This window comes from Dryas octopetala, chromosome 4, assembly GCF_963921425.1.
Source record: "Dryas octopetala chromosome 4, drDryOcto1.1, whole genome shotgun sequence".
Taxonomy (NCBI): domain Eukaryota; kingdom Viridiplantae; phylum Streptophyta; class Magnoliopsida; order Rosales; family Rosaceae; genus Dryas; species Dryas octopetala.
The window spans coordinates 22,828,959-22,849,401 of NC_141369.1; the positions used below are offsets into that span (position 1 = coordinate 22,828,959).

At 34.8% G+C, this 20,443-nt stretch overlaps 4 protein-coding genes and 1 non-coding gene across 9 annotated transcripts; 1 reads left to right on the forward strand and 4 right to left on the reverse strand.

Moving 5' to 3' along the window:
- The first annotated feature begins 200 nt into the window (after nt 1-200).
- LOC147288367 (dicer-like protein 4) lies at nt 201-6,579 on the forward strand. Of its 3 annotated transcripts, none has more exons than XM_086240146.1 (9): nt 201-1,258; nt 1,811-1,937; nt 2,122-2,218; nt 2,493-2,685; nt 3,386-3,550; nt 3,644-3,846; nt 4,765-4,902; nt 5,383-5,523; nt 6,441-6,579. In XM_086240146.1, exons 1-6 carry the CDS (start codon nt 1,100-1,102, stop codon nt 3,686-3,688), a joined length of 786 nt encoding a protein of 261 aa, XP_086096272.1. In that variant the 5' UTR covers nt 201-1,099; the 3' UTR covers nt 3,689-3,846; nt 4,765-4,902; nt 5,383-5,523; nt 6,441-6,579. The 3 variants fall into 3 exon arrangements, with proteins under 3 accessions (XP_086096272.1, XP_086096271.1, XP_086096270.1); XM_086240145.1 differs by lacking the exon at nt 6,441-6,579 and adding an exon at nt 5,747-6,140; XM_086240144.1 differs by lacking the exon at nt 6,441-6,579 and having other exon boundaries at nt 5,383-5,703.
- Nucleotides 6,289-8,350, reverse strand: LOC147288368 (NEDD8-conjugating enzyme Ubc12-like). Of its 2 annotated transcripts, none has more exons than XM_086240148.1 (6): nt 8,061-8,350; nt 7,539-7,655; nt 7,128-7,236; nt 6,976-7,036; nt 6,774-6,890; nt 6,289-6,681 (listed from the first exon to the last, which is right to left on the reverse strand). In XM_086240148.1, exons 2-6 carry the CDS (start codon nt 7,648-7,650, stop codon nt 6,568-6,570), a joined length of 513 nt encoding a protein of 170 aa, XP_086096274.1. In that variant the 5' UTR covers nt 7,651-7,655; nt 8,061-8,350; the 3' UTR covers nt 6,289-6,567. The 2 variants fall into 2 exon arrangements, with proteins under 2 accessions (XP_086096274.1, XP_086096273.1); XM_086240147.1 differs by having other exon boundaries at nt 6,958-7,036; nt 8,061-8,344.
- A 92-nt stretch (nt 8,351-8,442) lies between these two features.
- TRNAD-GUC (transfer RNA aspartic acid (anticodon GUC)) lies at nt 8,443-8,514 on the reverse strand. Its single transcript has one exon. It is a non-coding gene; the product is annotated as a tRNA-Asp (tRNA).
- A 330-nt stretch (nt 8,515-8,844) lies between these two features.
- On the reverse strand, nt 8,845-11,832 carry LOC147288370 (methyltransferase-like protein 2). Of its 2 annotated transcripts, none has more exons than XM_086241472.1 (9): nt 11,463-11,828; nt 11,142-11,355; nt 10,834-10,973; nt 10,701-10,734; nt 10,086-10,161; nt 9,822-9,999; nt 9,636-9,725; nt 9,425-9,524; nt 8,845-9,212 (listed from the first exon to the last, which is right to left on the reverse strand). In XM_086241472.1, the coding sequence occupies exons 1-9, from the start codon at nt 11,748-11,750 to the stop codon at nt 9,073-9,075; spliced, it is 1,260 nt and encodes a 419-aa protein (XP_086097598.1). In that variant the 5' UTR covers nt 11,751-11,828; the 3' UTR covers nt 8,845-9,072. The 2 variants fall into 2 exon arrangements, with proteins under 2 accessions (XP_086097598.1, XP_086097599.1); XM_086241473.1 differs by having other exon boundaries at nt 9,074-9,212; nt 9,425-9,481; nt 11,463-11,832.
- A 2,284-nt stretch (nt 11,833-14,116) lies between these two features.
- LOC147288371 (protein trichome birefringence-like 19) lies at nt 14,117-17,982 on the reverse strand. The gene is made up of 2 exons (XM_086241820.1): nt 17,370-17,982; nt 14,117-14,944 (listed from the first exon to the last, which is right to left on the reverse strand). The coding sequence occupies exons 1-2, from the start codon at nt 17,898-17,900 to the stop codon at nt 14,138-14,140; spliced, it is 1,338 nt and encodes a 445-aa protein (XP_086097946.1). The 5' UTR covers nt 17,901-17,982; the 3' UTR covers nt 14,117-14,137.
- Between the last annotated feature and the right edge of the window lie 2,461 nt (nt 17,983-20,443).

Genomic DNA, 20,443 nt, shown 5'->3' on the forward strand with positions numbered 1-20,443 from the left:
CATTTTAATTTAGCAAAATGTCATCTGCATGCTGGGTTTGTTATGAATCGAACCATGAACCTGCTGGGTGGTGAGAAGTTGCCATACCGCCGAACCAATTTTAATTTGTTTTTGATTTGTAACATTGATTATATTTATCTTATTTCAAGTTATACCTTTATTTTGCCCCATCTCAATTCTCATATTGAATTCAGTTTCCACCCAAGTTTTTCGCCAATCTGATCCAACCCTCCTTCAATCTCCTTCAATGTGAAACAAGTAGAAAATCTGTAAACATTCCTTTCTTCCCTGCATATTTTCTTTTTCCTATTTGTTTCTTTTATAAAAACCCTCTCACTCTCCATTTCTGCGCGGGTTCTCTCTGCTTCTCTCCAATTCGAAGCTTCATCACGGATTCATAGTATTTCTTCTACTGTCTTATTTTAGTCTTTGATATATTATAATAGGGTTTAACTAGGATTGAGTTAAGAGTAATTTTTCATGGGTTTGTTGATGTTCATTGTTTTTGGTGTTTGGGATGACATATAATCTTTCCTGGTCGCGTTGCAATGGAATTTGGGTCACTGGCACCCCTCTGAAAATATACGGAGGGTGGAGGGTGAGGTTCTGGGATCAATAGCTCCCTGGGTACTTGAGTAAATTTACAGTGCCAAAAGAAGCTGATTTATTGTTAATATTTGTTTTTTAATTATTTTTTATTTTTCAAATCCCATATGTAGGATGTTATTGATTTTAGAACAGGTTGATTGGCCTTCTCTTCTCGTGCTCCAAATTTCTAAGTTGTATAAAAGTTAAAGGTTAAAGAATTGATAGCCCAATTGACTTTCGGTTTGGCTCAAATTCCTGAAATTCAAGTTTTCTTTAATGATCATACCACAAATGATTTTAACATGCTCTTCAAATCCCTCCCTCAGAACAGGCCATACTATGCAGCGGGTGCGCCTGGTTCTTTCTATGGTCGCATATTTCCTAAAGCTTCTATTCACTTTGTTCACTCTTCTTATGCCAATCACTGGCTTTCTAGAGTTCCAAAAGACTGTCCTGCTTCACTGCTTGGAATAAAGGAGTAAGGGCTTATGAAGCTCAATATGCTGAGGACATGGAATGCTTCCTGCATGCCAGGGCACAAGAGATTGTGTATGGAGGATTGATGATACTTATCATTCCAGGCTACTCCCATGGTACTCCACTTTCTCATTCTATGGCAAACCTGACACTTCAACTTTTAGGGTCTTGCCTCGTGGACATGACCAAGAAGGTAAGGCAATGATCAACTGCTCTAAGATTGATATTGCGCTAGTGCCATATAGTGGACTATAGTACTAAAGATTTATGGCTAGTCCACCATGGTCCTATTATGTGTTGTCAATTGTCATGTCAATAATCATTTTATTTAATAATTTCTATCTGTTATATATTATTTGAATCATTTGAGCTTATCAATTGTTAGACAGTATTGCTGCCCGTTTTTTCCGTTGTTGGTTTAGCTTTTCTTGCATGATTTTAATTTTTGTGAACATCAGAATGAAATGCCATCATCAATAATCATCTTCGTTGTGGTGGGGTGGGGTTTAAACGTGGATGTAGTCAGTTTTATTCACAAGAGAGAGAGAGAGAGAGTATTTGTTATCTATACTATATTCAATATTTTCTGCATCCCATTTGTGTAAGTCTTAATCTCTCTCTCTTTCTCTCTCTCTCTCTCTCTTTCTGCACTTAAAAGATTACTTAAATGACTTTTTAAGATACATACGGGGTCCCTAGGTTACTTCTTTTTTTCTTTACTTTTGTTTTGTTTCCCTTTTCGAAGGCTAGTCATGTTCTTTCGAGTGGGGACCACTTTGAGCGGAATGAGTTAATAGAGGCAGAAGGAAATAATGGTGATGATACTCTGTGTGTTAGATATCTGGCCCAGGTTGATGACATCCTTGCTAAAGGTATTCTAGCGTGTTACTGTATCCAACCATGCTATGTGGTTCTAATTATCTGTGGATCACTACTTTCACTTTTACAGCATTTTAGTATTTTGAACTATAATCATTAATGAAACAAAGTTTGCTTTGTGAAGCAACATCATTTCTAGTACTACTAATGATCGAATTTTATTCTCTGTTCCTATAGATGCCAGTGCTTCTGATGTATCTTGTGTAGAAAGTTTAAAGGAGCCATCTTTCTCAAGAATGGTCTTACGTCTTGTTGAAATTCTTTCATCCTTCAGGCTGGTATTTATGGGTTCATTTCTGTCTTCTATGATCATTATGTCGTTTTGACCATCTGTTGATACCAAGGTTTTGAAAACACAAAAAACTTAAGCATGGGCATTGTGGAAAGTCTGAAGACATTCATCACTCTTCATGTGACCCTACATTTCATCCTATTTGTCATTGGTTTAATGTTCACTTAGACATTTAATTTTATTCTTGTACTCTGTTCTTCATGTGACCATATATGTATAGTGGTTATGCTTAGAAGTATTTATTTTCCATTTTCAGGTTGCAGGAAAATATGAAATGCATAATTTTTGTAAATAGGATTGTTACTGCGAGTTCCTTGTCATACATACTACAAAACCTTAAATTTCTAGCATCTTGGAAGTGCGATTTTCTGGTAGGAGTCCACTCTGGACTGAAGAGTATGTCAAGGAAGAAGATGAACATCATTCTTGATAAGTTCCTGTCTGGAAAGGTAATGATTAATCTTTTTCAGTTTTTAAAAGTGGATTGTTTTGTGGCAAGACGTTAAATGCTATCAAATTTTAGTTCATCTTTCTTCTGTCAGCTTGATATCCAATAATATGGGCCAGAAAGGATAAGGAATTACTACTAAGAACTATGTGGTAAAAGTATATCTTCCATAAGAAGTGGAAATTTTGGCTATAGTACATGGAGAGTAGTAGATTTTGTGAGGCACCCATGTTGGATATAAGAAACTTATATAAGCTGAAAATTTTTTCTAAGGAGAAACAATAATTTTGTTTTTCTTTTGTTATCATACTCTAATGTGATCTTTATCTAGGTGCAAGGATCCATTATTATCACAAGTGAGATAAGCTGCACTTGTAATAAAGATAACTAAAGCATACATCCATTTTTGGTTTGCATAAAGGTTTAGTTGAGTTTAGTTAAGTTTATTACATGGTGTCTTATGCTGCCCAATTTGGTTTTGTTATGGGAGAGGCACCATGGAGGACATACGCTTCTAACATAGAATAGCATAGCACCTCACTCGCATATGCTTTTGTCTATGTACTTGGTATAAATGGTATTGGGAAAGGGTCCCAAGAATCTTCTTCATAGTGTGATAATGATGATATATGTATAAACATAATACGATCCTCTGCAGACTGAGGCAGGATGCTAATTCCTTTGGTTTGTTGCTTTGGCAGCTGAATCTATTGGTTGCAACTAAAGTAGGTGAAGAAGGACTAGATGTTCAGACTTGCTGCCTTGTGATACAATTTGATCTTCCAGAAACTGTTTCTAGCTTTATACAATCACGAGGTCGTGCGCGGATGCCTACGTCTGAACATGCATGCATTTTTGGTGAACAGGTGCTTTTCTAAAGCACATGATTTTTGTTTGCCCATTCTTTTGGTTCCTTTTCATTTTCTAAGTGAAAGTAACTGTTATTTTTTATTTTGCAGTGGCAACCCAAAAGAGTTAGAGTTAATAGAAAACTTCAAAATTGATGAAGATGGAATGAACATGGAAATTGCTTTCAGAACATCTAATGAGACATTTGATGGTTCGGAGGATAGGATGTATAAAGTTGATTCATCTGGTGCTTCTATCAGTTCTGGATATAGCATCTCATTCTTATTCATCTGGTGCCACTAGGCATTGGCTGGTTAGTTAGCTTTAATTACTCACTTACCCACTTTTTTTCTTGTGCTAATTAATGGCTTTGATGAATAATTTGTGAGCTTATTTGTACTATCTTCATATTTAGTAATTGGTGTAATTGAATCACTACCATCACAAGGGGCCACTTGTCACTAATTATTCTAATAATTGTGGGGTTGGGGCAATATATTCCTTTGAGAATTTGTTGAGTGCTCAGAGTGTCCCTAGAAACCAATAATCATGAAAAAGAAAAAAGATTGTGATTAAATTCATTAGTCAGTTAACATGTACTCAAAATGTTGTTGCTTGGAACTTAAAAGGCAGTATGAGATTTTAGGCTTTTCCCTACTTGGGTTTTGCTTCCACTCTGTGACTCTTAACTTACCAGTTGTAGTGGTGCTATCTTTGTTATACTGTGTATATGTCCAACTTCCTTGATAGCCAAAAAGATTGGTGCATCATATATGAGCTTTGTTGTGATCAGGGTATGAATAGTAAGGTTACCATGCGAATGGAATTATCATTTGTTGAAATGATAAGATGTTCCTCATATGGAGTATTTCATCAGTTTACTTACTTCTGTGTGATAAACCCTGAAGATTTAAATCCTGAGATAGACTGATTATGCTCCCTAGTTTCTGTTTAAGTATTGCTACAGTTTATTTTCATTAGACTGATTATGCTCTCTAGACTGATTAGACTGATTATGCTCCCTAGACTGATTATTTCTTTATGGATCTTTTGAGAGCTATATCCATTACTTCTGTGTACATTAGAAAGTTTATTTTTATGCATGGATCTTTTGATTTACCTTTATTTTATGGGTTGGGATTACAATGTTAGTGAGACAACATTTATATTTTAATTTCCATCACTACATGGCTTTTCATCTAGTTTTTTTTTTTTTTTAATAATGTTGTAGCAAGCCAGGGTTATAGAAGATTGATTTCAAGGTTGGGATCTTTTGTGGTGGTCCTAAGCAATTGAAGGTACCACAAATATATAAGATTGCTTAATGAAGAATCATCAAGATTGGGAAAAAGAGATGGAACATCATGAGGTAATTATGTTAGTTGATTGATCTGAAAATTTATAAGTACCTGTATTTTCTATTATGTGGAATTCTTCACCCTTTAAGATTTAAAGTTAAGGTGGCATGTGTCTGAAAATCCACAAACAAACACACACACAAACACGTGTATATATTGTCCTTTCAAAGAGAGACATTAGTGGCTAAGTGCTACCAGATCAACAGAGAGAACACTAAGATGAAGGAGACACCATCCTATCAAGTTCACCGAGTTAATTTTACTTTAAATAATTAGGATTTTCTTTTTGACAAAAAACTTACGATTTTCTCAAATTTCTGCATAGTTTTTTTATTGCCCCATCTTATGTTAACAAAAGCTGTAAATTAACGTGTATACTTTTCTAGCTCTGCGAAAACAAAGAATAGTTCTTTTCCGCCAATTGAGATCATCTCTCAAAATGCTTCATCATTTAAAATTAAAATTTCATTTGTGCTGATTGTTTTATGCAGGTTCTTGTTATGATCCCTGAAATACTGATGCGCAACTTGTCTCACTGTTTCATTAAGATGGAATCAATTGCATTGTTGATTTTTGATGAGTGTCATCATGCTCAAGTGGAAAGCAACCATCCCTATGCAGCAATTATGAAAGTAAAGAGCTCTCAAACGCTTGCACTTCCCGTACAACACAAATTCCACTTTGCTTCTTTCTTGGACTTAGTTTGGTTTGTTAACACAAGTTTTCTTGACAACTTTGTTTGTAGTTGTTCTACAAAACTTCCCCGTATATTTGCTTTCATCTTAAATGTCACAAAACTTACCTTCTTTTGTCATAGACTCATTGAGACATAACATGTTCTGGTCGTTGATTTAGGGCCGTTCGATTAGGATCATGGCATGTGGAGGACCGACCTTATCTAATAATTATACACAAAATGGTGTTCGGGAGTGCACGCTAGTCTGCTTCCTATGCAAGTGAGAGAAAAAGGCTTTGCCGCGTGGAGGGTTTTTATGTAGCTGTTTTTTCTGATGACCTAATAATTCTATTGTGGGTCCATTTTGTTGCAAGGGGACCCACTATCTGAGTGTTGGTTTCTATTTTTCTGTTTTCTTCTCTGCATGGGATTTGGTTCCCATACAAGCAAGAAAAACAAAATGCTTCGGACTTGAATTGGTAATGGGCCTTTGAGTTCTGACATTTAGTGCTCAGGCCCAACCCAATTTTCCCAGGTTCTGGAGCAAAAAACAATAAACAGATTGCTTTCAAAGTTCAATTATAGAAAGAAGCAGCAGCGACCAAATAAAAGCTTTCAGGTTGCTTGGTTTCAAAAGCAACTAGTAAGCTTTGGCTATGTGATTCATGTCATAAATTGCTAGACCAATCCAAGTTATCTAACCATCACATTTTCTTCAGTATAATGTGCAAAGCCAGGTCTTACATGATGCCTTGTTATAAATGGAAAGAAATATTATAATTTTACACTAGCATACGATTACAAACAGCCCCCTACATTATGTATTGGCTGAAAATGTTCTAAAAGACATCCCCCTGCTCACCTGAAATGCAGAATGACCCTGGAAAGACACAACAACCTTCATGCTTGCAGCCTTGGACCATGAATAAGCAAGCAAACTCTGTATAGCTACACATTGATACTCTTCTCAATCGCGATCACAGCCAGGGAAATAGGTGTGTCACACCCAGTTATCTCCTTCTATTGCTCTTTTCACATTTTGTGCAAACAGGTCTGGATCATCCCTCAAAACAGCAGCTGCATCATGATTCAAGGGGTCCTCATAATTGGGTTGCTGCACAATGACATGCAATGCAGGAATATTGGAGTCAACAAAAGGGCGCCCCACATACAAAGAAAACTTTGCAGCAAAAGAATTGGAGATACCGTGAATAGGTGGTACAACCCGTAAATAATAGTATTTATACTGAGAACAGGTTTCCAGTCCTCTCGGAGGACGTTAAGGCAGACATTTCCTTCCAAATCAATGTTGGGATGATAGACCTGTGGATTGTATACACAAATAGTTAGAGATGGTACAGTGCATGAGATGGGAACTTAGGTTGACTACCTTTGTCTCGCACTTGACCTTTGGAGCATCATGAGGATAGACTGAGGAAACTTCAAATGAGAAGAGGAACCTACCACCACTGTGACCAGAAGGTATGGCATCAAAGTTTCTGTTCCAAACAATTTCCAGAAAACCAAATTAACTTTTAACAGTTTTCAAGGATTACTTACCTATAATATCCATCATCAGGTTCAATGGTGACCTCAAAGTTCATCACATTATCCTGTCCATTAGGGAATTTTATGCTACATGATTCTGGCAGGTTCAACTCACTTATATCTACAAGTAAGAAGAAAAAAAGAAGCACAAAAAATGCAAAATATCATAGTCAAATCTGAAGATAAATAGACAACAAAATAACACAATTCAAAGACTAGTAGAAGGAATCAAATAAATACCAATTCTTAGGAAGCTAAAAGGGTAGCAGAGCTTACACTATATCTCGGATACCACATTACAAGATTGATAGTTTGGTCATACAAGGGCAAGGAACGAGTTTGAAGATGTAATGGAAACAACTCAATAAACCCAACAGAGACATAAAACTCGATTTGATTTCTTAGAAAAGAAATAGAAGCGACCTTTATGAAGACGTAACTCCCCTGCACTTTGCTTCTTGACTAGTCCCCCTTTCTTTGCTGCATTGTCAGCAACTTCCTGTTGCTTTTCCTTCACTTTAAATAACCTGATCATTGTTTCTGTAATGAAAAATGGATATCAAAGTTTAGACCACAGGTCCACAACAGTCTATAGGAATTTCACATACAAGACAAGCCTATCTTATTACCAATAATTTTTCACAAATAAAATTTTAATTGCCGTAGCCCAAATTTTAGAGCTTAGTTAAAAATAAACGGCATTTATAATTTGTGTTTTAGGACTAATAATTCTTCGACTACAATATCAAATGAAAACAAATGCCATATGCAATTGTAAACAAGAAAATTTAATGTTTATAGGAATTTCACACTAAAATGAAACATGGTTTCGGAAAAAAAAAAAAAAAAAACTGAGAATTGTCAATCATGAGCAAAGTGTAGGGCTTCTGAGGAGAATTAGTTATGGGCAAGACAACAATGAAAAATTAAGGAAGAGAAGCTAACCTGCTCGATGAAAGGCCACATAAAAGCAAAAGAGAAAGATGGAGGGAGAGCTAATTATAATGAGAGAAAAAGAAGATGAATTTGATTGGGGTGAAGAGAATGGGAAGAAGGAGGAGGCTTGGTTTCGTTGGTCATCCACATGTCCTGTATTTCTGTATATTTATTTGTTTGTTTTGTTTTTCTTTTTATTTATGGCCAGCCTTCTCTTCTGCCTTCACCTTGAGCGGCTGAGCCCTCCAGTTTCTGTTAACGTCCTAAAACATAGGGACCGACCACAGGCTCCGCTAATCAAAAGAAGTAAAGAACCAACCCCATCATTATTAACGACATGTCGTATTGTATTCAATTGTTTAAAAGATTTATTACAGCCAAAAAACCACAACGCCGTTGCCGGGGATCGAACCCGGGTCACCCGCGTGACAGGCGGGAATACTTACCACTATACTACAACGACTTGATGCTAATGTAACATAAATTTATTTTCATATACTAATTGAATACCAGATTGACCCATTATGTTTTTGGTTACATGCTAAGCTGGAGAGTAATGGTAGACCAAATATGTACACAAAATCAGAGATGTAGGTTAGGGTTTGGGGGAAGGGATAAAAATTAAGAAATGAAAACATCCCTCTTCTTATCTGATTTATGTTATTAATCCATCCCATAGATTAATTTAGAATTTATGAACAGGCCATGACATCAATAAAATTGGAAAGCATGATTGAAGTAAGTCAAGTAACAAAGGAAAATGCAGTCTATGATTCTAAGTCACACTCCCACCAAAAATAACAACTACCTACACAATTCTTAATAGACAAAATACCAGTAACATCGCTTGCTCATAGAAAGAAACCTACATTAAGAATCGCAACCAGCCACTAAACGGGTCTTTTGCTTGTAGCTTTTGAAAAATGATACACTGACCAATTTCTTTCGTTTTATCACAATAGTGGAATTGCAAATGTGCAATTGACAGAAAGCCTAACTTAAAATTACAAGCGGCAGGCCTCTATTCTGTTACAAAATTTCTGGAATCCTGAAAATGAAGGGGTTCATTACCCCAAGAAGTCCATCCGGCTGTCATTTCTCTAGCAAATAGTTCAATACATCGACCACGTTTGAGCCTTGGAGCATACTCCTGTAACAATGCTGACAGAAGAAGGTACAAGAGAAATATTACTAACAAAAGACAGATAATGATCAGAACCAACAAGAGCACAATTTAATGGTTGCAAATATATGGAAAAGTAGTAAGGTACATAAATACCACAAAGAAAAGGGTTAAAGTAAGACTAAATTCTAGCTTTAGTGAGACAAAAAAAGAAACTAAATATTGAATAATATAATCAGTAGTAAATTACCTCCTATTGGGGGCTTTCTTGAGTAATCCCCTGGTATGCTTATTATGATTTGATTATCTGGTACAGGTTTGGACATTGATAGGTTTTTAGAATCCATAACCTATGAGGAATCAGCATCACAAGAAACAAAATGATTATTTTATGCAATAATAATCCAAACCCAGAAGGCATCGGCAATGAAGCCAGGGCAGTTGCGATGGTATAAGCTAACCTTCCCTTGACAGAAGCCCACAAGAAGGCATTCATACGGCCTATGATGAAACAGGTCTAAATCACAAATCAACGAACCATCTGCTTTCACCTGTGAGAGTTCAACGGAACCAGAGCCTTAGAAAAATGAATTTGCATAGTCATAGTCAAATTTATTCCTAACAAAAACAAACACACAAAGGAGAACCTTTAACCAGAAAAAAGTAGCAACATATTTGACTCCCCAGGCAGGAAAAAGCTCTTTCTCAACAAAATCACGCAACTTCTCCCTGTTTGTCACCCATAAAGCAACAAGGGCTCCATCTTGGTGACAAAATTGCTTGATGGGAAGGGATAAGAAATATCGGTTGGGCAAAGTTGAGTACCTACAATAAGATGCAAGGATAAGTTATTCAGCAAAAGCTTCCAGGTTTTTTTAAGCAAGCAAATATATAAATAATGTAATGCCTACCTCGACTTCTGACGAGCACTTCCATTTTCCCATGGTGGATCAACAACTATAAGATTGAAGCCACAATCAGACTCATCTGCATTTAAAAGAAAAATACAAGGAAAAGTTAAGCTACAATCACCATAATCTAGTAAAAGTAAAACTGTCAATTTGTTCTGCCAAAAGCAATACTGTCTTTCCACTAGTGCAAGGTTTCCTAAAATTGGAAATTAAGGTGAGTTTGTGACAGAGCTTCCATAACTTACAACTTACCCATCAACATGGAGCACATAATTAATTAATGAATTACGGATAATTAAAAATGTCACAACTTTAGACATCACATGGCTTGTAATAATGTAAATGAATTTCTAGCATTTTCTTCAAAAAATAAAAAGTTAGAAGCACCGCTAGAAAAGAAAACAGAAATGATATAGTTTGTGGAAATTCAACAAGGTACTTTTGGTATCAATAATCTTAGAGAAAAATATAAAAATCTGTGCATGCATAATGACCTTTTCACCACTAAGCATCTAACTTGGGCAATCTACTCATACGGAACTAAGCTGTTTATACATTCAGACACAGGTTTGCAGATATATATATATATATATGAGCTTGAAATGCAGAAAGTACCAGGAATTAGATTGTGAATCAGCCCCAGATCAGACTTCAACATGACAGAAAACACATCATAAGAAACACAATAAACTAGCTTGTGGGGTTTTGCTCTGTGTTTAAAAGAAAACCAGTCAATAAGTCAGCATACCATGTAGAAGGAACTCTCGGGAGGTAAGATATATCGAGTGTTCAAAAGTTCAGCCTCCACATCATCACTGGTCTCATTACCAACTAAGTTGTTAAACGCAGGGAGAACACTTTGTTCACGGTATTGCATGATAGGGGAACCTACGAAACCAACAAAAAAAAGATAGAGAAGAAATTTCAGATATCGGAAATTTACAACCATGTCCAAACTCTTTTATCAATAAATCAAATATACAATAAATGGCCAACATTTCGGTTTATCCAAAATTAAAGAATTAAAAGACAAATTTTTGGAATAACAAAACCAACCTCCATCTTCACTTGCATTGTCATGTGGATGGAAATTTAGAGTAATCTCACACAGAGGGGCTTGCCAGACCTGCCCTAGTTCAACAAGTGACTGTTCAACACTGGGAGACGAAGTTGAAGGACCAAAATCACCCCTCAAATTGCTCATAACCCCTAAAAGCTCAGTTGCTCTAACCAAAGATTCATGCGCCTTCAGTAAGAATGGTCTCGCTTCCTGCAATAAAGCATTATTAAAACAAACACAAACGCTCCGTTTGGACCATTTTCAAAACTGAGAAATTTCAATCAACCAAACGGCAAGGGAATTAACTGTGTAATTACCTGGTGGCGTTGATCAGCGGCTTGTTCTCTCTCGTTGAGAACTTGAGGTTCCTTCTTCTCCTTCCGCTTTCGCTTTCTGGAATTTGAAGAAACCCTAGGATCTTCTTGAGCCGCGTGTTTGGATTCGAATAAGCGAGTGTAGTAGGCGGAGGGAGAAACCCTGAACCGGGTGTAGGAGCGGTTGAGGACGCGAACCGGGTCGATGAAAACGGCGTCCGAGTCTTCGAACCGGTAAATGCCGGAGTTCAAAAACGCAGACAGCTTACTGCTGGTTTTCGAGTCCTCCATTGTTAGGATTGACCGACTGACGACTGGAGATCCCCGCTCTCCAACTTTCGCGCCGCGTCAAATGGGCCCACAATCTGATGGAGCACAGTGATGGGTCACCTGGCCCAGCCCATTTCATGCCTATGCACAGTTGAACACCCTTTTATCGCTTTCCAACAAAAACCCAAGAAATATATATATTTATGTTTACTAATTTATTTGTTACGTTGCTGGTGATGATGAGAAGGCTCAGTCTTACTGGAAAAATATTGTTTTGTATAAATATAGAAACAAACAAATAGTGGTATAACGTTAGACATGATTCAGTGCTGAATAGTATATGACGAATGTGTAGGGGTGTGTTTTGGACGGATCGGATCGAAAATAAAGTGTTTTAATTCCAATCCAAAAAATTTCAGAATGAAATTTATTTCAATTTCCATTCCAAAAAATTGGAATTTCAACATCTCTTTCCAATTTGAAATTTTCGGATTTCTCAAAATTTTTGGATTTTTTTGGAATATCACATTTTCGAAATTTTTGGATAAAAATTTGAAATTTTCAGATAAAAAATCGGAATCTTCACATTACTTTTTGTTATTAGTAAAAACAAACAAAAAAAAATTAGTAATTATATGTACAAAAAATGTGGGTGTTTTTGTTAGCATTTATGTTATTATGATACACATATTTATAATATACATATGTTTGTATTAATAGTATTAGTTATTTTTTTTTAAATATATATGTATGTGTATGTTTGAAACAAATAACAAATTAATAAAACATATAGTAAAAAACTAAATAAATGATATAATATTAATATAAATACGGAATAAATTGGCATAATTTCAAAAATATCGAATCGGAATGCCTTTGGAAAATTTCGGATTGGAATTGATTCAGACGTTCCAAAATTAAAAATTTTCGAATTAGAATCGGTCGGATTCGGATTTTCCAATCCAAATCACACCCCTACTAATGTGACATGCTCTTAAAATGAGATATGTCTTATGTGTTGTGGGTCTTATTTTATTGTGAAAATACGTTTTATAAGACATATTCCGTAAAATGAGTATAGGGAAATTTTTAGTAAGATTATAACACTGTCACATAATTGTCACATAATGTTATTAATCAATGTATTATAAAATAGGTGAATGACAAATTTATATTTTTAATGTATAGTATATAATAATTAATATACACATATAACATATATATATTCATAACATCACGAAACAAAGCAACTGTCATACCTACTGATTACTCTCAATATGAAAGTCTCACGGAACTTTTGTTTTACTTTTCTGCAAAGTTGATATCAGATTTAAATCTGAGTCTTTGAAGACAAAGTAAAAAAAAAAAAAAAAAAAGTAAGAAGTTAGAGAGAGATTGTTTTCCAAAATTCAAATTTAAGCCTAATACCAATCTTGCGTAAAAGCAAGGCATGAAATCCAATTCCGAGTCTCACACATTGGTATTTAGAAATTTGGACCCTAACTCGCTCTAAAGAAAATTTTGACTACATAGTTATTAAAGTGGCAAATCAATGGTTGAGGAACAGAAGCTATCTACGTCATTGCCTCACCTGCACCTGGAAGTTCGTTCTAGAAGACCGTACATGAAAATAAGAGCATGCCCGCCAACCATGGTCTCTCGTGCAGCTGGATATTTTGACATATTCCATGCACTTCTAAGTTTTAATAATCTCTTCATATCTTGCGTTATATTATTCGCACTAATGTCGGAGTTGATATTTTTTATTTTTTACATGTATAAAGGGAATTAGTGTTAAAACACAATCACATTGCGTGCATATTAAACACATATACATTTGTAACTTGACTGTTCATTTTAGTAAGTATTGTAACTTTTTCTTACTATTTGTTTTTAGGGTTTTTTTTCATATTTAGTACTTGAACTTTGACCATTGTCTTAATGTGGTACCTAAACTTTTATTTGTCCCAATTGAGTACTTAAACTTTTATTTTGTGTCTAATAAGTACCAAAATGAATTTCTCTTAAAATTATCAACAAAAGTTAGGGGCAATATAGTCACTTCAAAAAATTTATATTTAAAATATTAAAGAAGTGTCATGCATGTTGGTATGTTATTGGTTCATTTTGGATCCAATTGTGTATATAAGTTGTGGGTCGCACAATGCTTTTACTTTGGATCCTAGTTGTGGGATAGGCCCAACTACTATTGCGTTTATGAGCTTTAAAAAGGCCTTTTCTCAAACTCAAAACACATTTGGACATTGTTTTTGAGTTTAATTTTGTAGCCACTAAATATTACATCTTGAACCAAATTTTTAACACCAAAAAACTCTGCAGCCAATGAATAATAATAATAATAATATCCATTGTATACCAAGCTAAATAATTAAATATTTATGATCACACTAATTCAATTTTTGGAGCTTCTCCTGAGCGGATCTCAGACCCTCCATCTTCAACATCTCCAGCAAGAAATCACTCCACGTATCAATGGGTCCTGGCAAGCACCAGTGCACACAGTCATTATACAGAGTCACATTTTCATGTGGCCAGTGCCCATATCTACTTGGGTGACCATCTGGCCTTAACAATGTGGACTGTGTTGTGTCCAAAAGCCTATATTTCAACCCTCTCTTTCTCCCTTCCTTCTCAGCAGCCCTAAACTCCTCCACTTGGATCATGTAGAGCTCCAAATTGGTACCCTCCAATTGGGTCTCATTGCTCCTAAATGGCATCGTTCTCAGACAATTCCCACCTTCATTCCACAACCCATTTTCAAAATGTGATGGTGCAAAAGTCCTAAGGTATGTGATACCCTTAAAATTTTGTAAGCTGTTGATGGCCTTAAAAGCTGTCCTAAATGCCTTTCTATACCCATAGTACATACCCACGTCTGGTACATTGTCTAGGAGGCAGTAATGGCACCCAGAAATTTGTTGATCTTCATAGTACACCATTGAACGAAAGAACCAATGTCCTGCAGAAATTATAAGGTAATCGAATTCATCGACTTGGGTTGTCCATGACTCGTCGAATTCGTCAAGGTAGAGCTCGAAAAGGCCAGTTTTGGTCGGACCATTGTTAGAGCCTGCTTCTTTGGACTTGACCAAATGTGGTGTCCAAAATGTGGCCATGGTGAAGTTGTAGGATGTGTATTTCCAGCGTATGAATCTCTCGTCTGATGTGTATGACACATCTATTGGATATTCTACCTGAAATTAAACATCAATAAAACAAAAACATTATTGGGTTGCAAACTTGCAACTGAGAAATTTTTGTTTGAACCCGTAATATATGACCTTCCTCTTGCAATAATTTTTACGAAAATTAATTTAATTTACTTTTTTCCTCCAATTAATTTTCTTAGTGATATGCCAATTTGCAGGCCAAAAGCCCTATCTTAGAGACGTTGAAGGGCTAATCATTCACGTTACATGCATATTAATTAGCAGGCATGTCCAGAGACTTCAGACTGTTATAAAAAAATATAATATTTATTGTTAATATATAGGTAAAACTGAGCATGCACAAGGTTTTAGATAACTAATCTATTTAATAATTCATTATAGTAATACACATATACAGTACATAATACATGGGGAATAGTTGTTGGATGGTTAATTAAGCCACCAGCTAGATCTATGGATTTAGAAATTAGAAGACAGTTGTCTAGACAATTATCTGGGTTATTCCACCGAATATATGTCATGGGGACCCATATATATTGCTATTCAATCTTGGATTCTCAAAAAGCTTTATTGTATAAAGTATTTCAACTTTGATGTACTGATTCTGGAGTTACTTTAGTGTAGCCAGTTTAATTAAGTGAATAGATCACAAATTTTAAATAAATATAGAACATATGCATGTGGTCTGATGTGCAGTGTGTATGGTCTGAAAAATACATATCATATGTCACATAAATTGAAAGGAAATTAAGAAAAAAGAGTGGAATAAGCAGCAATTTTAATTTCTGTCTGAAAAATATCTCCATTAACATTATTTAAGAAAGCCTCGAAATGTTTTCAACTTTTCATTAGTGTGCTGTGTGCATTATTATAATGTGCAATGCAAGAAATACTCATTGGCACCAGGCGGTGGGCAAAGATTCCTTATCATGTAAGCATAGCTACTCGACAAAACATATACAGTAATTAATATTAACAAAGTCTGTAGTCTGCGTTGTGTATATTTACCTAATCCTTCGTCCTACAATTACATAAAGTTTTAGGTCAACTAACCTTCTGCTGATCTAAATCGATCTCATCATATCATGCATGAGACAAACTTAACTATCAAGATCTAGATGTATATATATATATATATATATCATGATTTTGGAACCACCACATAACTAATTTTATAATCCGAACCGTCAATTATTTAGATTATACTTCAAAGATCATCATTATAAAAAATCAACTAAATCAAAAATTATTTAGTCATCTAATTGAGATCAAATAAATAGACGATCAATATTTTCGATAAAAGCATATAAATAGTTGTTGTTATAATCAAATGACTAAATGATTTTCGATTTTAGAGATTTTTTATAGGATGATCAGGGTCTAAAAAATAGACGGTTCAGATTTTGAGATTACATTGTGCGGTAAACCCAACATGGTGGTTAGCTTTGTATTAACTTACTAACTAGTTAGTTTTAGAGCATTCTTGTATATATATATATATATATATATATATAGTTTCCTTTCAACTTATTTATGTTGAGGTATACTCTATTAGAGCCCACATGAGTCGTTTTATGTCGATTCGAACCGTTCATTTTTTACATCTCTATTAATAGATCATCATTGCAAAAAATTAGCCAAATTGAAAATTATTTGCCTATCTAACTTTGATCAAATAAATGGACGAACTAAATATTTTCGATGAAATCATCTATTTGTTTTATCAAAGTTAGATAGGCAAATAATTTCCGATTTGACTAATTTTTTGGAAGGATGATCTATCAATGAAGATATAAAAAATAAATGGTTCGGATTGACACAAAATGATTCGTGTGGGCCTCAACAAGGTCATACCTCAACATAACTAAATTGAGATATACCTCAATAAATAACAAATTAAGATAACTCAAAGCTTTACTTTAGGTTAGATTGGATGCACCAGCTGTCTTAACAATGTCAAATCGAGTCACAAAAAGGCTTTTATCAACAAAATATTCTATGCTAGACATGCATATATATAGCTAGCCCGTGCTAATTTATACAGATTCTTAGATGTAATGAAGAGAGATATATATCAGTTTGGTTTACATGCATATATGGTAAAGGTTTATTTCCCCTCATTAAAAAATAAATTATATATATATATACCTAATCATTCTTATTACAATATCTTCGTATATAGTCTTTTATGACTTCGCTAATATTTTGTACTTATATCTAAAACAATGTCATTTTATAAGTATAATCATTCTCAGTCAACTGAAAATATTATAGAACTATAACAACTCGCAATTACTAAAAATTAAGTGTTTTGAATTTAAAATTTATATTGAAAAATTAATAATATAAAATATATAAAACGACATAATTTTAAAAATAAATATGGAATCAACCCAAAAAAATAAAGATCGGGACTCGATTAGAATCAAAGAGAGTTATAATTACGTACCCTAGAGAGGAGGCATATCAAGGACTGCATTTGGTTTCTACCCACAGAGTCTCCAACAAAGGCCATGGATTTGCCTCTAAGCAACTCGAGGAACTGGGCCGGGTTGAAAACGGGTAGCTCACACCCATCTGGCTTCCACCTCCATTTCATGAACTCTGTGTCTGGTCTTCCATATTTCATGCAGTTCTGGTGCTCATGAATTGCCCAACATGTCTTGTTTGTGTAATAAGGTGCCTCTGGATTTGGCACCCACTCCCCAGTAAATATGTCACACTTTGTATTTGACAAACTTGTAGACAACTCCTCCTCATGATCATGATCATGATGATCATCCTTATTAGAATAATCATAAGATGATGAAGTGGGCACTAACAATACTGGATTTGAATTAATAGTTTTTGAGAGAAATATTGTAAGAAGAAGTAGGACCAAGACTAGTAGTACTACTTTTTTTGAAGTTGATGATGGCTTTTGTGTTGCCTGGTATTTCCCATAGGGAAGCTGATCATGAATGGCTTGGTGATGCTTCATTGGAGATGATGATCGATGGAGAGAGAGAGAGAGAGAGAGAGTTCTAATTTTCTAAAGGGCAGAGGGATCGAAGAGAGCCTAGCTAGGCAGATGGGGACATATGGGTGTCGAAAATTTCAAAGAACACAAGGAGGTAGTTAGTATACAAATTATTATATTTTATAATATACTAATAAAATATATATACGTGGTTTGTGGGGTGTGCAATGTGCATGATGCTACCCCAAACCAGATCGATCTGATCTTCTCTTAGCCCTTTTCATTTGGAGTATATGACCCTGCACGTTTCAAGAGAATCGATCATCGAGATTGAAAAATCTAAAAAATAAAATTATATAAAAAATAAAAAAATTATAGTGTGATAAAGGAATCACTGCCCACATCACAAAAATATACATACAGCGCTAGTATTATTTGGTAACTAAGCTAACATCATATCAGGAAAAGGGATATCAATTCTAGCTCAAAAAACCTTATATCATTTGGTGTTAATGATCAAGAAGCCATTAATTTCAATTAATTTATATAAAGGGTACGTAGTTAGAAGTTTAATTCAAATGCATGATGATCAATTTGTAAAACAGTCCAAGTGATCATGACCAGATGATGACGAGGCTTGTTTCAGCATCATTGAAAAGTTTGCTAATTATATATGCATGGGAACTTGGCATAATTAAGCATGTGCTGAGATAGTCCCCATGGCATACTCATTGGTTTAAGCTTCAGAAAAGAACATGAAAAAAACAAAATTATGATTTGAAGTTTCCGGCCTGTTTACTCAACCCGTTTAAGTTAATTATCTTTCTACGATTTTCTTAACTTTATACATATATATGTCCTTTAAATTAAAATTAATATCTATCCATATAATCATTGAATATTTTCGGCCCAATAATGGAGAAAATAATATGATCACTTGCATCATATTTTGATGGATATACAATTAAACGTACTATATACATAAACAATTATAGATTGGGTGCTAGCTTAACAAATACAAAAGAAAAGGGACACACACAGGTATAATTTGTCTCCACAGACTCCACATACACATTATATCAGTTGGTATTACATTACTATCATATTTTTCCATCCCCTTTATTAAAATGCTGATATATTTTTTTTTTTTTGGCCATGATTAAAATGCTGATATTAATTATCATGTTATATATAATTGTATATGTAAGGTACTGCTTAAGCTGAAAAATTAGGTTGCGTTCTTATCATAACCACCGTGATATATATCTTCGATCTTCCGAAGACTTTGTGAGTATGGTGGCTCCACCACTTAAATCAGATTAATTATTGTCATTTTAATTAATTATACATCATGTACAATATGTAGTTATGATTTATGAATTAATAATTTAATATGCCTCTTTAATTAATTATTAATGTGTTCCCCTTTTCTTTCTTTATTTTTCAACCTTTAAGTAGGTGTAACATATTGGTTTCCAATTGGTCAAAAAAAAAAAAAGTAGGTGTAACATATATCTGCCATCATAAATGTTGACTGAATATATGATTGGGATGTTTAGCTAATTGACTTCAAATTAATTTTTGGTTTAAAATACAAGTAGTGGGTGAAGGTGATGACTGTTGCCTGTTGGCCAAGGTGTTTTATTTGCAAGGCTTTGAAATAGAGAAAATGTCGGACCATTTTAGGCTATCACCCAAAAAGCGATATTGGGTCATGCCTAAATTTGGGTGTACTGGAAAATGAAACACTTTGGGCTTACATTGTTCTTCTTCTCTATTGGGCCCAAAAGTAGTGGTTTCTTAGCAGAGATTCATCTCCGACATCAGGTCATGTCTTTTCCCAGGAAAGTTGGCCCAAAGCCTAGTAGAACTCCAAATTGGTACCCTCCAATTAGGTCTCATTGCTCCTAAACGCCATCGTTCTGAAACAACTCCCATCTTAATTGGTTCCACAACGTACCCATTTGCAAAATGTGATGGCATGGTGCACAAGTCCTAATTAAGATAGTTATAACCTTAAAATTTTCTAAGCTGTGATGGCCTTACATGTTGTCCTAAAAGCCTTTCGGTTTTATGGTACGTACAAGCCCAAGTCAGACACATTATCTAAGAGGTAGTACACGCGTAGTGGCACCCATAAATTTTTTTGATCTTCATAGAACACAATTGAACGAAAGAACCAATACGGTAGGGTGGTCCATGCCTCATCGAATTCATCACGGTAGGGCTCGAAAAGGCCAGGTTTGGCCGGACCATCAGATTTGATCAAATGGTGTCCAAAATCTAGTACTTTCATATGGCATTGAAAAATAAGAGGGAATATAAAAACAAACTAATTAGACTTTCATTTAGAATTCTGCTCTCTTCTACATATCAGTAGTCTACCAAACATGCACAAAATATCTTTGTACAAAAAATCATAAAAATATTAAAGAAGTGTCATGCATGTTGGTATGTTAAATGGTTCATATCATATCATTTTGGATCTAATTGTGTATATAAGTTGTGGGTCGCATAATGCTTTTACTTTGGATCCTAGTTGTGGGATAGGCTCAACTACTATT